Here is a 17,698-nt window from a genome sequence, read left to right as displayed (position 1 = left end):
GAAATATAAGTAGCATGATATGATTCATATTGCACATGATTTTTTAATTTACCACCAATTTTTCTATATATATATATATAGTTTTTGCATTGTCATCCTTTGGTGGCCGATAAAATGGTCACCTTCACTTGATCCTGGATGAGTAGAATTAGCATTTTTTACAATAATAAATACCCAATCATTACTTATTGCCAGACTTTATGAAATTCCATCGCAATTAATGCTTTGTACAAACTTGTATAACATCATTTAGCTTAATAGCAGACAATTAAAGACTCGATAGAAGGCACTCATTTTTTACAGGATGCATTTGATTAGGGAAAGCCATTAGATCGTTTTGTTGAAACCATAATCAATGTAGACTGATTGGCTTGCTGGTGTGAAATTACATTCAAATCAGTCATCAGCAATACTTGGCATCAACGGAGAAGCAAAACTGCTGCCCACAACCCTTTAAAAACATTGAATGCCTGTTTTAAGACTTAATCCCATTCAAAATAACCACACTGACATGTGCAAAAACATTGACACGCAACTACACTTGGCAAGTGAAAGCTAAATTGCACTCATCCAACTAAATCGGATAGCAGAGTCACCCTAGAATGCTTATCATAAATGACCATGGACAACTTCAGTTCAAACACATAAGAAACAAGTGTTATGCAATAGTACTGCTACTTTACTTATGAATAATATCAAATGTTTTTTTGAAGGAGAAAATTTTTCGGTTTGATTTGGGTAGCAGATTATGGGAACAGCAACATACAATAACAGTTTTCTGGTACAAGAGAAGCGCAGGAATTTATTCACCCCCTTCATTTATATTATTATAATAGAGTTCATTCATATTTGCACTCACTAATTTTCAGAAAAAAATTCAACAAATGCTTAAAATAGCCAAAGCAACAGGAATAATAATTTGGGACATTTTAAAAATGGGGACATGTCAAAGAAAGACAAAAAACACAAAAGTTCAGAGAATAATAAAGTATGATTTAAAAAATAAAATCAGTTCGGACTCTAAAACTACTATGATAGTATGAGCAGGATTATGCGTAAAATCTCAATGGAAGCATGTTTAGATGAACCATTTGAATCAAGGGGCCGTTGCCTTACATTAAACTCATTCTAACATGTCAGAATCATAGGTTCAAGAGCTCAATAAGTCAATCAAATCCCAATAATCCGAAGAAATGGATTAGATTACTATAAAACTACAAAGTGAACACAGAAGAATAAGAATTGACCAAATGAAAAGGCATCAGTATGTTGCCCCTGAGTGCAGGTTTGGTTATTACATTTCCATCTAGTTTTCTGCTAACGTCCGGTCTTAGATGTAATATATCTTCCTGTCCAAAATAAAGATATATAAAAAAAATGAACAATGGCTTCTGTACACACACGACTTCAGACAGAAAATGAACATGACAAATAAATTTATGACCATGATCTTAAAAGACTGACTATTCTGGACAAAAATAAATAATTAAAATGAACAACCCTCTTGTAAAGGCCAAATCCTATTTCCTGCATACGTGAGAGGTAATGCACAGGCTCCTCTTTGATAATTACTGCTAATACTCGTTCAAAAAAATAATTAATTTTCCTTCAAGCAAAGTGTTTTAATCCAAAACCAGAGGATGATCAAAGAAAAAGCAAATATCTCTCACTTGAAATTGATACCTTCTCTCTAGTCTATCTTAAATACGTCAGATACTGCAGTGTGACATTACATCATGGGAAGAAGAAGAAGAAAAAAAAGCCTATTTTTTTCTTTTAAGACATACTTGCTGCTCTTCACTTGTGACAGGCACTTTTTTTTCCTTGTTTGTAAAAACCAATTAGCAGATGCACATGACGGCCAGGGACACAACAATGAAAAGTCCTTCTTGAGAGATAATTCATCTCATTTATAATAATATATAAACAAATATAAAACAATACTGAGTAATCAGCAAAAATATATTTCAAATTAAATACTTTGGCTGAGAAAAACCTAAAAAGTACTCGCGGGGTCATTTTCTTAACCAAAATCTAAAAAAGAAAAATATACAGTCTTCATCGTTTTTAGGTGAAGTCCAGATATTCCTTTTTTTTTTACACTGTGGAATGTCAGAAAAGTCTGTCAGGTGAATTAAAACTCCACCACTCCGCAAAATGAAGGATTCGGAAGTCATTTGGGGAAATCCGTGGACCTGCTGCCATTGAGTGAGGAGTCTGATGCAGGCTGGACGGGAGCCTGTGGAAGCATTTGCTCTGGTGTGGGCGAGGACAGAGGGCCGGTCTCTGAACAGGGAGCGGCGGGAACAGTGTGGGCGGATTTAGCCGGTTGCGGAGCCGCGGGCTGTGGCTCTCTGGGTGGCGTAGCGGGCCTCTGGAAAACCAGCTCGTCCGTTTTCGCCACCCCACCTTGTGCCGTGTCCGTTTGTAGATGGGCGCAGGAGGTGACTTTGGTGTCCGGGTGAACAGGGGGAGGACATGATGTGGAACACAGGTCCTTGGTCTTAACGTCCTTTGACTCCTCTTCCTCAGAGTGGTACTGCTTTAGACGGATGTGCCACGCCAGGCTGCACACGGCCGAGACTGTTTTAAACTGGTGGATCACGTTGCGGGGGATGAAGTAGATGTCGTCGTCGCAGAGCTGCACGCGAACGTAGCGGATGCCTTCCCGTCGTAACTGGTTGAGTTTGGCATCGTCCACCCACTGGACACACTGTAAAGAGAGGGGCATTGTGAGAATACTGACGTGTTTTAAACCTGCCTGTCCTTACGTCCTTTCCACACCCGTTAGGATTAGTGTTGCACGGTGCACCGATACTTCAAAAGTATCGCGATTCTTGGAAATTAAAAACGTCACGATACCTACATTTATATCGATACTTCTAAGAATGACCGCGTTCCAGATTTGTAAGGCCGGCGACACACTGGCTGCGTGGTGTGTCCGTTTTTATTTCAGCTCCCATGTTAAGAGCTAGCACACTGCCTGCGTGACGCGCGCCTGAGCCGCGCGGAAAACGCGTGTATGCTAGAATAGAACCGACGCCTATTTTTCACGCGACACGCAAGCGTGTTGGAATCGTTTCCAGGCAAAATAGAATAGGAAAAGATGTTTCTATGTCATTTTGACACGAATGCATATTAATAAATGACATTTTGATGTTTGAAAGTCTAGGTTTTAACATAAATGCAGATATAAATGTAATTAAATTTTTTTTTTTGATTTTCAAATACTGCACCTGTCAGTACAGAACGAAATATTCTGTAGCCTATTTTGCCGTCAACACTGCCGACGTTGTCTTTGCTGCTATATATTTATGTTTAACATGAAGTATAGGCCTTCCACAACTCTCTCCCCATATCTCAAATATATCACCAATGAGGCTTATCATATGTTACCAATATTAAACATTGTTTAATATAATCGCTGTTCATATTTTTATTGAAAGTTCATAATAAAGATAAAGTTATTACCGGTAACTCTTATGTTTCTTATGATAACTGAGATAATGCTGCTAAATTTATAATTTTTTTACCTTGAATGTCATTGCTCTAATTTCTTTTTTATATTTTGATATTTCATATTTTGTTCAAATGTTTAATATATCTGCTGTTCATACAGTACCAGTCAAAAGTTTGGAAACATTACTATTTTTAATGTTTTTGAAAGAAGTCTCTTATGCTCATCAAGCCTGCAGTTAAAAAAAAAAAAACAGTAATATTATGAAATATTATTACAATTTAAAATAATGGTTCTCTTTTTTAATATACTTTAAAATGTAATTTATTTTTGTGATGCAAAGCTGAATTTTCATCAGCAAGTACTCCAGTCTTTGGTGTCTTATGATCCTTCAGAAATCATTCTAATATGCTGATTTATGATCAATGTTGGAAACAGTTGTGCTGCTTAATATTTTTTTTATAACCTGAGATACTTTTTTCAGGATTATTTGATGAATAAAAAGTTAAAAAGAACTGGATTTATTTAGAATAGAAATCTTTTGTAACAATATACACTACCGTTCAAAAGTTTGGGAACGATAACTTTTTTTTTTTAAAGAAATTAGTACTTTAATTCAACAAGGATGCGTTAAATTGATAAAAGGTGATGGTAACGATTTATATTGTTAGAAATGTTTTTATTTTGAATAAATGCTGTTTTTATGAATAAATGCTGTTAACGTTTTACTCAATGAATCCTGAAAAAAGTATTCCAAAAAAATATATTAAACAGCACAACTGTTTCCATCATTGATAATAACTGAGTATCAAATCATCATATTAGAATGATTTCTGAAGGATCATAAGACACCAAAGACTGGAGTACTTGCTGATAAAAATTCAGCTTTGCATCACAAAAATTAATTACATTTTAAAATATATTAAAAAAGAGAACCATTATTTTAAATTGTAATAATATTTCATAATATTACTGTTTTTTGTTTGTTTTTAACTGCAGGCTTGATGAGCATAAGAGACTTCTTTCAAAAACATTAAACATAGTAATGTTTCCAAACTTTTGACTGGTACTGTATGTTCATTTATTAGTGTGTTATATGATTAGAATGTTGTCCCGGTTTTAAAATAAAGCACAGCAATGATATTTGAGAGTGTTTCTCCCTTTTCAGGAAAAGTATCGAAAAAGTATCGAAATCGCAATTCTTGACTTGGTATCGGTATCGAAACAATCATTTTGGTATCGTGACAACACTAGTTAGGATTCATGCAATAATTACTGCTCATCCAACACCACGTGCCATCAATAGATCAGATTGTGCTCTTAAAATAATTATAAATAATGGATTATCAAAACTTAACCCCTTTAGATGCCTTGAATTTAATTCAATTCAATTTCAACTCAAAATGTTGTTTATAAAAATATGACAAATTACCTAAAATTCAAATCATGCAATATTACATAAATATAACTGATTATTTTAGGCCGTTCTTAGACTAGTTTAGCTGACAAATGAGACTTTTTGATTGACATTAGCACCAAAATAGAATAACATATATTTTACTACTGTCATTCATCTTTAGAATTGAATATTTCACAATCAAACAAGCTTTCTGCACAGAACCTTGAAAAATATATGAAAGATGAAAATATAGTGGAGGCTACTGCTGTCATGATACTACGTTCAATACAAAAAGATTGTGGGGAGAAACTGCCACAACATTAGAGGCATAAATTGTGATAAGTATCGAAGTTGATTAACTAAATCTCAGGACATTCCTCAGGACTGATAGCTGATACGACTGATAGTGGGACCATATATTTTTATTATTAGGGCTGGGAAAAAAAAAAAAAAAAAAAAAAAAAAAAAAATCTAGATTTTAATTGATTCTCATTTTTATGAAGCGATATCGATTTTTAAATCCCAAGAATCAATCTTTTAGTCTATGCTGTTTTCAGTCGATGAACGAACAGAACATTGTAACGCCTCCCATCCAATAAATCGCAATAAGCTATGTGCTTTGTTACTTTTGATATGAAGTTCAAATTTCAAATTCTGTCCATTTTATTATGAAATATCATTTTGGCCCTCTTCAATGTGTCGTGAGCATGACCACCTCAGATCAAAGGAAACAGCAGCCTGAAGCACGAGAACGGATCATCTCTTCCGCTTTACTACAAGTTACAGCACGAAATAAACATCAGAAGGCATGTCGAAATATACTGTACAACTTACCGAAATCCGTAGCATGTCTCATGTAATCGCTCAATCAGTGTTTCAACCGCAGAACGACATCAGCTTAGTAAACAACGTCAAGTAATGTTACATTTACCTCAGAAGAGCCATTTCACAGTTCTTCCGACAGGTTTTTATGACAGCCACCATTTTAAAGGTGCTCTAAGTGATGTTGGGTGACGTCACTTCTTGTAGACGTTTAAAGTATTGTCAAACAAAACGGAGGCTAGCTAGACCCTCCCTCCTCCTCATCCGGCGCACTAACCCCCAAACCACACCTCAAATTTTTCTTGTCGGTTATTGGCTGGAACAGTTTGTTATGTTTCGTGGTGCGGGCTAGCCCACTTTGTTTTTGTTGCTGTTTGTGGAGCTTGGGCTGTCTACAGAGACCGTGGTTTTTTACAGTGTGTTCAGGGGACAGGCAGCTAGCGGATGGTGAGGAGATGTTTGCTGTATGTGACTAAAAATGTTTTGGCCTCAAAAACGCATGACATCGCTTAGAGCACCTTTAAGGTTTATATTTCAAAAAACAAATTGGAGTAGAAACATAATTATGTAATTATAAAGTTAGTATTATAACTTTATTATTATAAAAACGTTATTTACATTATGATAACTTTGTTATTATAAAATCTTGTGTGTAATTTAAGTGTTTGCATAAAAATGAAATACCAACTGACTTCCTGTATAGTTTACAGCATTAGTTGAGAGATTTTTTTCCTTGAGAAAATGTACATGTACTGTACCTGACATGTATCCAAATAAATCAATATCGAATTGGAATTGAACAGCAAGCTTGTGAATCGGAATCGAATCGTGAAATGTGTCTATTATTTATAATTAATTATATTATTTCTAAGACAGAAATGTATTACTATTGCAAAACAAATGCACTTTAAAATATTAATATTAAAATTTATATTTTATAAAAATATATTCATTATTTGACTTTAGTTGTAAATGTACCAGTCTTATGACTTAATGTGTTCACTTGCAAGAGTTAAACCCTCAAGCTTTTATTTTGGCAGAAAACTGCAGGGAGACCTTTAAGTGTCTGTGACAACAGGTTTACAAACACTTGTCATTACACATCTGTGTTAAATGATGTTATCACCCATCCACAAAAAAGTTGTAAATTAATCAAATATCCTGAAAAGGAATATAATAAATTTTATGCCCAAAACAAAGCATGTTAAAACATATTGCATTCCCAAATGCGCGTTTAACTCTCGTCACATGCAGAGATGGAGTTCACCGCGTGTACTATGAACTGAGCCGCTCTGAGAAGCTGAAAACACTGCATTATAAGCTGCAAGTGTGTAAATGACACACTTTGCTCTAAAACATGCAGCACAACGGACTATATACTTTCTTGATTAAAATACACACTGCTATACGGGTTAACTCGAAGTTGTAAAGAAGAGAGAGCAAGAAAGTGCTGCTGGTAACATTTAGGCTTGTTGCGATAGTCGAGTTGCCAGTGTTACCGGTGTTCTGCCGCAATACCGGTTACATCACTAGCTAACCCACCGTTGTTTACATTTTTTTAGAAAGCACTTGCTTGCTCTGTTCCGCGCCAGTGGACACACACCGCAAGCGATTTAAAAGCAAGGTGGAAAAGAGTGAAAAACTTGCATGTTCCCTCATAAATTGTGCTTACACAACCCGACTTGCCATGTTAGCCATGAACATGGCTAACATGGCAATATAACATGGCAATATAAACACACATAACTACAGTCTGTCCTGTTTAGCAGTTTAACAGCTCCTACCTGTGACACAGGTGGCTCAAACAGGTCTAGCTGAAGCCTCTGAACGACGTCATTGAAGTCCTCCGCGTGAAAACAGATCACGTCTTTGGTTATCCGTGGCCGGTCACTCCTATGAGAGAGGAGAACATCAAAGGTCATTTTATCTTTAGTTAATTACATACAGTTTTCTGCATGTACAAGCACATGAATATGTTTCTGCGTGGCAGATGGCTGCACTCACCATTCCCCAAACTGCACTGCTTTCAGGACACCCACAGCTGCTGTACTCTGCCAGTCGAAGCTCTGGCCAACGTGATCCGCGTGGGCTCGTGTCCGATCCTCGAACAGCACCTCGCGTGGTTCACTGGCTCTCGGGAGGTAATGCAAGTTCTTGACCTCATTCATTGATCTACAACCAAAAAGAAAGCGTTTGGTAAGGCGCTACCATGAAAGTCTTTTTTGAGGTTGAATATCAACAGCATCAAAACAGCGCATACCTTCGTCTCTTGAATGGAGACTTGGGCATATCAGCTGTGGGGACCATCTGCTCTCCAGGTCTCACCCACATGATGGGACCATCGTCGCTCTGGGACCTGCAGTCAAGCTTCAGGCTGGACAGGCTTCCCCATGGCAAAGTCATCTGCACAGACAAACAAAACATTCGTCGTGAAGTTAGAACCATGCCGTAGCCTTGCCCTGACCACCGTCTCAATGCATGAATGGCAAGAAACAACTAAACAAACACAGTTTTCTTTTCCATGTTAACATAGTTCCTATTGAAACAGGATGTTGAGGTGGAACATCTCAAAGCAGACTTATCTCAGCCATGACTTGCAGCTTACTATTTATACTTCGGGATGCATATATCAGTTAATGGCTAATATTAGAGTTTTTTTTTTAAATGTATGGATATTGCATATCTAATTTTACATCATGCTCATTTTCCTTTGTACATTTAGATATTTGCCTTTGCCATACTCAAGGTAATTTGTAAAAACACTTATTTGTTAACAAATGTTAAATGTAATTTAATAATTTTTCATACTCTACAATATAATGTTATAATGTCTAAATTCCCTTGTAGCATTTGAAATGATTGATTATGGTTTAATATCGACCATTTATTAGTCATTAGCTAATACGTTACTTTCTGCTCAACAGTTCCTATAGGACGTTTTCTTGGACGAAAACTACTGTTTGGGGTAAGTTTTTTCCCCAATAAATTAAACCTTTATTCATCAAGTATGCATTACGGTAAATTGATAAGTAAATTGACTACAAAGATATTAATACATTTATAATGTTACTTTTATCAATTGATTTATTGATAAGAAATGTTTCAATGATTTCAGAAGGATCATGTGACACTAAAAACTGAGGTAATGGCTGCTGAAATTTTAGCTTTGCCATCACAGGAATAAATTATATTTATAAAAAAAACTTTTTTTTTTGTGCAAAATTGTCTATTTCTGATTAAACAAACGCAGTTTTCTGAGCACAAGGCTTCTTTTAAAAAGAAAGAAGAAAAACTTTCAGACACCACATTTTTGAACAGTAGTGTATAGATCTCCAATTTTGATGTTTAGAGGTCTTTAAAAGTACAGGGATGCAACTAAAATCTTTACATAATTGTGCAAGAAGACAACACTATTTAGCTGGATCCAAAAACCTAAGAAACACCGCTGGCAAATAGAAAATTGAAACACACCGTTTGCACTACAGTACACCATCAGCACAAGGACTTTCAAACTCACTCTTCTATGAGAGATTATGTTCAAACCTTAAGAAACGGAGACTCCTCAAGCATGTCCAGGAACTCCGGGAAGAAATCGCCCACCTCCTCATCTACTGCACCGACCAGACTGATCTGCCTCATGGGACCAGCTCTATATGTCCCAGAGCAATATGTTCGGCTCACCTGCAACACAAAAGCACTTCAGAGCCAGGAAACAACATCCTAACACGCACTTTTTATCTTAGTGCTGCAATGGGTAAAGATGAACCTTAATGCAAAGTTCAGCGTGTGTGTCTTTTCAAAGCTTCATAATAAAAAAATAGTTTAAAGGACTGTTTACGTCAAGCATGATAACTATAACAATAACTATATTTATATTAGCATCCACACCAATGCATGATAACGTTCTGTTTATTATAAGGGTGCGCTGCAGTTATACCGTTAGCTGCTTTAAATGCTCAAGCTCTTTAAAAGTCAGGTGGATTTTGATCAGTTGTCAATGTTTTTATCGTTCATCGGCTGGAAAAATTGATTCCAATGATATGTCGTTATTGGTATAACTGTGGTGTGGACTTCCCTAATCTAATAAAGTTAGAAAGATTATTAAAACATTAGTTTTCATTCTTGGTGAGAACAAGCCATAGGGAAATATTTACAGTAATATGGTGTGTTTAAGACTACCAGAAAATGAACTTCAATATGTGATTCTCGTGCTTCTTGAAAGAATGAATTTGATAATGTCAGTTTATTTAGTCTCTGACACGCCAGAGAAACAGCCTAACAGTTTGGCCATGGGTAAATTTGCTCTGCTTCACTTACTCAAGACTGTTCATGTACTTTGAACTGACACCTTCTAGCCGCCTGACTTGTGTAAATAAAAATTGCAGCTGCTTTAACAGTCCTCTAGAAGTAAGAATGGTTAAATAGATTTGATAGATTTCATTGGCTAGTCACCCACGCAAGGCATCAATGCATTCCTGCTTTAAAAAACGGCACGGCATGCCAAAGCCAAGTCACCTTTATTTATATAGCGCTTTTTACAATACAGATTGTTTCAAAGCGTCACCTTACCTGGGAGTGGAAGCTAGCAATTGTGGTGGTCTCAATGTCCTTTTTACCAAGGATTTCCATCTTGACAGGCGTATTTGGGAAATTGAAGGCAAAGTAGTCCAAGAAATCGGGCAGGTAGGCAGCCGCTCCATGCACCACGGCGAGTGCATAGCGCGCAGCTCCTTTAGGGTGTTCAGCAAAGGCGAGTTCCAGGAACTCCTGAGTAAATCTTTCAGTGTCTTCAGGCTGCAGTAAGGACAGTTCATCTGCATAAGCATGTAGTACAGACGCCCCTCCATTGGGCTGCTTTTCCTCATGGATGAGTCTGCTGAAGGAGGAGTTGGTCTGAAGCCACGAGCTGCGGATGAAGTGGTCTTGGTGCGAGAGGAACAGCTTCTTCCCACCTTTGGGGGTGTGGTACTCATCTAAGCCCGGACACGGCTTTTCATCTTTGATGTACGCATGTAAGACAGGGTCTTCAGAAAGAGGTGGAGCATCTCCTGTCAATCCTGCACACACCGTCTGCACCTCTTTGTTGTGCACGCGTAACTTCTTGCCACGCTCATCTTCACGATGCCGCTTCTTCTTTTTCTTTTTCTTTAGGAGGTATTCCTCCAGGGTCTGGGTTTTGCCATTCTCACTGTGGGGCTCTGAAAAGATCAACAGAAATGACAAGAACATCAGATAAATATCAACTGTACATAGCTTCTAGGACTTTACCTTGCAAACATGAAAAGAAAAACAAAACCTCACATCAATGATTTTGTCTCTCCTTGAAAACCTTTTAGATCATTTCTGGGGTGATCAAAATTCAACACAATTCTGGGCATTTGGAGACCATAGCTTCAGGTACAATACCATAACAGTTGTTGTTATTAACCAACTAATATCAATTATTTTAAAAAGTACTTTGGCGGTAACATGGTACAATCATGACAACATACGGTAATACTATGGTACTGTAATGTAGTACAGAATGGTTACCATATACATACATGATACTGCAAAATGCTTCAAAGCATATCATTGTATGGTGTCCAAAAACTCTGGTATTATTATGGTATCGTGCTTATAAAAAAAAACTATAATAGTAACACGTTATTTATGCATTTAATATTACAGTTTAGTGTAGTAACAGCGAGTTTAGTAAACAAGACAGATGTAATGATAACGCCTCTTGTACTAAGCAGAGAAAATGATAATAAGTTATACGTTTCATTAAAATGTACTTTCACAGCAGTGAAAACTTTCTTCCTCGATAATATTTATGTGAATGGGGGCGTGCGCGCATGGGTTAGCAGCTGAGGCTAACGGCACTTTCTCCGCTCACTTCTCAAGTTGGAAGCCAGCCAGAAATGTAAAATCGTTTGGCTTACGTGCAAACGCTATTAAAGTTACCTTTCTTCTTCTTGCATTCCTCCACTTTAACGTTCGCCTCGGCGTTTTCCTTCTTGGGCTTAAGTTTCACGTCCTTCTCAATGTGTTTGGGCTTGTTGTTGGGGGGCTTGGCCTTCGCTACTTTGAGCGGCGTGAAAGTGAACAGCGGGGAAGGCGGCAGGACCGTCTTCTGCGGGACGTGGGCTGCTGGTGTCACTTTGCGCGGCGGCCAGCCCGGAGGTAACTCTTTCTTGGTGCTGTTGAGCTGATGATGGAGGGGATGGCGGTGTTGCACAGGTGCCTGCTCTTTGCTGAAGTTGCGCGCTTGGCTGTTCTGTTGTTGGTGCGGTGGATGCGCTCGTTGTTGGGCATGTTGGTGATTCTGTTGGTGGTGATGTAGCTTTATTTTCTTCGCTTCCTTCTCCGATCTCTCGCGCTTGTCATCGGACGGCGAACATTCTCGTTTTTTCTTCTTTTTCTTCTCTTTGGTGGCTTTGTCAAAGCTGTCCCTGCTCTTCTCCTCTACTTTGACGCGTAGCAGATCGACCTGTGCAGCCATTTTGCACGTAAATTTAAAAGGCTTTAAAAGGGACTTTTTGCGCATGTCTAATGGGAGCTGTAGTTCTTTTGTCAGTAGCCAATCGGAGCTAATGCGTTTGTAGTTTTCCCGCTCAGAACGCGCATGCGCTCAACCTATAGCTTTGTGGGTAGTGATGTTTCTGTACTGCTACGCTTGAAGGGATGCGTGCGCTTCTGCACGCGCCTCGTCCAGTGGTTGACGTAATGCTGTAGCAGGTTCAGGGGTTGGTTGGGCGGTTCCGTTTCGCTGAGATATTTATATTTCTAAGCGCTCTGTCTACGTTAAGCTCAAAACCAACTAAAGAACAACACACGACATCCAGGTCATAGTTGCGCGGTGTCGGATTTCTTCAGTGGGCGTCTACGTGGGACGCTTTCTTGCCTGTCATTTGCGCTATTTTTGGTTGATTATGTTTACAACAAGAGTGCGTCGCATCTGCCTGTCTGAGTGTAATCAAAAATGTCGATGAACGAATCGTTCTTGCGACTCGGATCTTTTCACGGAATCCGTTGAACCTCTGGTCTGAACGATTCGATTACGAATCGGTTTATGATGCTTTTGAGTCAACAATTCACTGACTCGTTAAAACGAGAAGCGATGGCAAGAGGGTTTTGAATAAATGCCATGGAGAATTTGCCTGGTGCAATCTTAAATAAATTTTCAAAAAATAATGGAAATGTTTGGTTTGATTGTAGGACTTGTTTTATCAACACATAATTGGTTTGAATAAATACAGCTTTAAAATCTATAAAGCTTTACATCTGTATATTTTAGCATTTAAATATAAAAGCAAAAATGGGTTCTAATGTTTTTTTTTTTGTAAGTTTAATCATGGCTGCAACAGACTGAATACAAACGGCAATAAACAAATGAAAACGAAAAAAATCATTTGAAATGTAACAGCATCAGTATGCTGGGATGGGACCACGTGATTACAAGAAAAATGAATCACTGAATCGATCTTGAATTGGTTCTTTGATATGAACTGTTCAAAAGAACCTGTTCATGGATGTTGAATTGGACTTTCCATCACTTTTGCGTTTGTGTGAACACCCCCTTAAATGCAATGAAATCAAATGCGCACTTTCACTCCACTTTCATAATGTAGGAAATCAGACACTTAATGGATCACAAGAGGCATAAAAAAAGAAATGTTTTCAGTAAATATTTATTCATCAGTGCATGAACAGAAGGTCATGACCAGATTAATTTCTTTGACCACTCTCTCTATTTATATGCTCATACTCTCAATTACTTAAAAAAATAATGGAGCGATTTATAGATTTTTTTTCCTTGTTTTCCCCTCACGAAGGCGAGTTTTATACAGGTGCTGTACATTGTATTTTTAAAAACATTTACAACTACCACAATGTAGAGACCACAAGGCTTTTTTGTGTAAGGTAAAGCAATGCAAGGCCACAGTATCATACATACAACCTCATGACATGAGATGCACTAGAGAAACAAGCTACAAAAGGGTTGAGATTAATGATCAAGAAGCAATCATAAACCATATTTAGAAAGTATTCACATTTTTCATCATGACAAAACATAGAAGCACTCAGTCACTGTAGCATATGTAATGTTTGACTGTTGTCTGTTCTGCCCATATAGAACAATCGATTTTTATGGTATTTCAAAAATACTGTTATGAAAAATGATATTGGACAGCATTAATGTTATATCTTGAGTACATTTGAATCTTTGTGCCAATTGTTTGAGGCTTTAAGAACTTGATGAATAACATCCACCATGTTTGATACATAATTCTGCGCTACATTTCCCTTGGATATAAGACAGCATCTTGACATTTAAAAGGACGATCTGAAAGATACAGATGCGCAAAGACACTTTAAATGAATAGGAAGTCCCAATATTGGGATAACAATGCAGTACAAATCATTTGATCGAGTGAAATGTGCAAAAAGTATAAGAAAAAATATATGTTAGATTGGATAGTATGCAAAAATATATCTGAATTTCCCAGTTCTGCTTCACCTTCTAATGATACACACCTTTCAAATGCTCAACCGAGATAAACTGTAAAAGCTATAGCACTGTGAAAAAATATGTTTGTTAGGAGGCCGAAAGTAGTTTCAGCAAGCTGGAACACTAATAAGTGACCTGGCTCAGAATGGATACAAATACCTATACCTCTATACATGTATAAGTGTACTGTATATCATCATATTCATTTCAATAAATTACATATGCATCTTCATGAACACACAGGTAGTAAACAATATACTTAACCACAAGTTTCTGGTCTTTTAAAGATGGATATGTCAAAAATTCACAGCAAAGCTGATTAATGCAAAGCCTACACAAAGTCACTTGGATCTTGAGGACAGTTGCATCATTGGAAGTCGTTGTAAGGACATGCGGCAAATCAAAGATGGAGAATGAATACATAACAATAGACACTTTGTTTTTTTTTTAAACCTTCACAGAAAAGCATCCTTCATGTTATCATCACAGGAGCAAGGAGACATGGACGAGTCTAGCTGCAGTCTGATTGGCACACAAAAATTGACGCTCTTATTATTGGTGGACACAAGTGAACGCTGCACGTTATCAGTGTAGATGGTGATAGTCATACAAAAAATAATAATAATAATACACAGTGATTCACATCGATAACTGCTCCCAAACGCATTAGACTCCATGCACCGGAGGCGGAATCCTTGCGGAGCTGGGGACCTTCCAGGGGCCTGGGGTTATAGGGGCTTTCTTGGTGGTAGGGTTCCCATCGTGGGGAGTCTCTAGAGGGGCACTCCTGTCTTCCTCTTCCCCTCGAGGCCTGTCTCGTCCTCTATGGTCCTTTCGGTTGAGGGTTCCGCTCTCGGGCTCTTTCTGAGCCTGTACGGGAGCCCGCTGAGGTTCTGCTGTCTTGTCTCTCTGGTGTTTGTCACTGCCACCTCTTGAGACACCAGGTCTGGTCTCTCCTGTTTCCCTGTCCTGCTTGTGCATAGCGTCTTCGTGTCTCCTTCCAGAGGTAGGCTTCAATCCATCAGTGGCCTTTTGAGGCACTTCCTGTCTGATCCCAACGCTCTCCATCTTGGTCTTCCTGGGGCTAGTGGATCGAGGTTCCCGTTCACTAGGTTCATTCCTGTTGTCCGTGTATAGAGTCTTTTTTGGGCTGCGTGAGCGCTCTTTTCCATCCAGTCTTCGGGGAATTGTAAAATTGTCATTGTTGTCATGAGGCATGCTTGGGTCACTCTTTCTAGTTTGCGGTTTGGCGTCTCTGTAATGTGGGTAAAGTTGCCCGTGAGAAGTGGCCATCGGGTCGAGGAGGAGGAGCTCCTCGGGATTGACCTCAGGGGAGCGAGAGATGAGGGATGGAGATGCTGGTGTCGATGCCTCACTGGATGCAGAATATCTTGGAGAGTTTGCAGATGGACCTGTCATCATATCCTTAATGTCTGAAACAAATACAAAACATGAAAATTACAATCTATTTTAAAGGTGCGCTTAGTCTGTAGTGTAACAGAAAAAAAGACTCCCCCTTTCCTCTCGCCTTACAGTCCACAGTTCCAGAGAAAGCGGTCAGTAAGATATTTTTTGAAAGAAATGCTGGATGCATTACGTTGATCAAAAGTGACAGTAAGGCATTAATAATGCTACAAAAGATTTATCTTTTAAACAAATACTGTTCTTTTAAACTTTCTATTGATCTAAGAATCCTGTAAATGTTTCAACATTGATAGTTTAGTTATAAGAAATGTTTTAATACCCAATCAGAAAATTAGACTCATTTCTGAAGGATCATGTGACACTGAAGACTGGGGTAATGGTGCTAAAAATTCAGCTTTGCCATCACAGGATAAATTCATTTTAAAATGTATTAAAATAGAAAACAATTTATATTGTAATAATATTTCACACTGTTTTTACTGTATTTTGCAGTGTTATAAAAGCATAGGAACTTCGTTAAAAAAACATATTTTGAACCTATGTATTTATTTTTTATCTTATTCTTTTGTCTGCAATTCCTGCTAAACCTTTTTTAAAATCAACCTCATATTCAGTTTCTTATTTGTTGTGTTGCGTTGCGTTGAAACCTAGTGGTGTGGGTGCAGCATTACGCAAAAACAAGTTTGCAGATTCTGATTCCCTTGCAGAAATTCCCTATTCTCAGTCAGCCATGATTCATTTAGTTCACAAAAGGAAGTGTCTAATAACAGGGATGATACACAGATAAAGTGATTCATATTTAGCTGGTCATGTGATCTCAATATGGCGGTCCTCAAATATAAAACAACTTATTAGGCTAGAGCTAATGTACAAGATTTTAAATGTATTTTTCAAAGGTTCTCTTCATTTCTTTTTGTAAAACTTTTTTAATGAGGGAAAAATGACAGAGCGCACTTTTAAACTTTGCGAATTGGATTTTGTACATCTGCAGAATACAACTGATAGACTGAACATAATTAACCTATCTTCTGAAATGCATTCCAGCAAAGACATTCTCAATTAAAGTGTCAACATTTCCAGTCTTCAGTGGCTTTTTGGCCTCCAGATACAGTGACACATATCAAGCAGTTGAAACCAGCTATGAGAACGAGTCAGTCATGGAAGACGTTGCAATTTTCTCTCAAGATAAAATGTCACGCCGTCAGACGTGATGTAACAAGAGCCAGAAATTAAACCAAGCTGGTGGCTCCTGACATGGGTTTCAAATTTCTTTGCCATTTAACTGTCTGGTCTCTAAAATTGACCCAGGATGCATCATTCCAGAGCAGTACTCATTGCTAAAGGCTTGCATAAGCTAGGGGGTTCTCGGAAAGACTTCAGTTTTGCTTAAATTATGACGTGTCAAGTGACACCTTACAAATAGAAGGGCTGTGACAGATTAATATAAAAAAGTTGTATTGTAAATCCTTGATTAACCATTCTTATGTAAATCTGCATTGAATAGAAAGCTAAATTGTTAAATGTTAAAATTAAAATTGTGAACAAAAATTCAAGAATAGAATTGTGATCACTGACAATTCCTTTTTTCATTTAGTGACTTTCAAAAGCAAAATGTTCATATCAAGGCAAAGGAAAGGAAAAGAAAAGTTGGAACTGCACATACACTGAATAGGCATAGAGGAGGAATGCAAAGTTTACCAAAGTTATAAGGGACAGACCAAGAAAAGCAGAGAAGCCTTTAGTGAAGCTCTGGTTTCATGTGGAAGCACAGTGTGGAGGAGGAAGAGTTCAGACCTAAACAAGGAACAGAGAGAGAGAGAAGGGTGCATAGAATAGTGCCCAGACAGAGAGAAAGAAATGAGCAAAAATAGAGACAGGAAGCAAGAGTGACAGCATTTGAGAGATGCAATGCGTGAAGATAGGAAGATCTGGCATAACATGCATATGACCCCCAAATCACTCAATGGGCCTCATTCATTGATTATGGAGTACAAATTGTGTACTTAAAGCTGCAGTCCATAGTTTTTCCTCTTTGTCGCCATCTCTGTTCGAAATCTGCAATTGCAGTTATCCGCGGAATTATCAACTTTACGTGGGTTGT

At 37.9% G+C, this 17,698-nt stretch overlaps 2 protein-coding genes across 4 annotated transcripts in view; both read right to left on the bottom strand.

The window, feature by feature from the left end:
- Nucleotides 1-184: 184 nt before the first annotated feature.
- On the bottom strand, nucleotides 185-12,650 carry rsbn1 (round spermatid basic protein 1). The gene is made up of 7 exons (XM_084428263.1): nucleotides 11,625-12,650; nucleotides 10,248-10,876; nucleotides 9,222-9,359; nucleotides 7,939-8,081; nucleotides 7,683-7,850; nucleotides 7,463-7,571; nucleotides 185-2,713 (listed from the first exon to the last, which is right to left on the bottom strand). Exons 1-7 carry the CDS (start codon nucleotides 12,205-12,207, stop codon nucleotides 2,174-2,176), a joined length of 2,310 nt encoding a protein of 769 aa, XP_084284389.1. The 5' UTR covers nucleotides 12,208-12,650; the 3' UTR covers nucleotides 185-2,173.
- Nucleotides 12,651-13,325: 675 nt separating this feature from the next.
- magi3a (membrane associated guanylate kinase, WW and PDZ domain containing 3a) overlaps nucleotides 13,326-17,698 on the bottom strand; it is a 141,035-nt gene continuing 136,662 nt past the window's right edge. Inside the window, exons 21-22 of one of the 3 annotated variants that reach the window (XM_084428248.1) lie at nucleotides 17,296-17,391; nucleotides 15,528-15,605 (exon numbers count right to left, since the gene is read on the bottom strand). In XM_084428248.1, the coding sequence (XP_084284374.1) occupies nucleotides 17,336-17,391 (56 nt within the window). In that variant the 3' untranslated portion in view covers nucleotides 15,528-15,605; nucleotides 17,296-17,335. Of the gene's footprint in view, nucleotides 15,606-17,295; nucleotides 17,392-17,698 lie in introns of all 3 variants that reach the window. The other 2 variants (XM_084428247.1, XM_084428246.1) reach the window with 2 other exon arrangements.

The sequence above is a fragment of the Rutilus rutilus genome (assembly GCF_951802725.1).
Source record: "Rutilus rutilus genome assembly, chromosome: 13".
Taxonomy (NCBI): domain Eukaryota; kingdom Metazoa; phylum Chordata; class Actinopteri; order Cypriniformes; family Leuciscidae; genus Rutilus; species Rutilus rutilus.
Note: the sequence above shows the minus strand (reverse complement) of the source record. Positions and strands in the feature narration are given on the sequence as shown.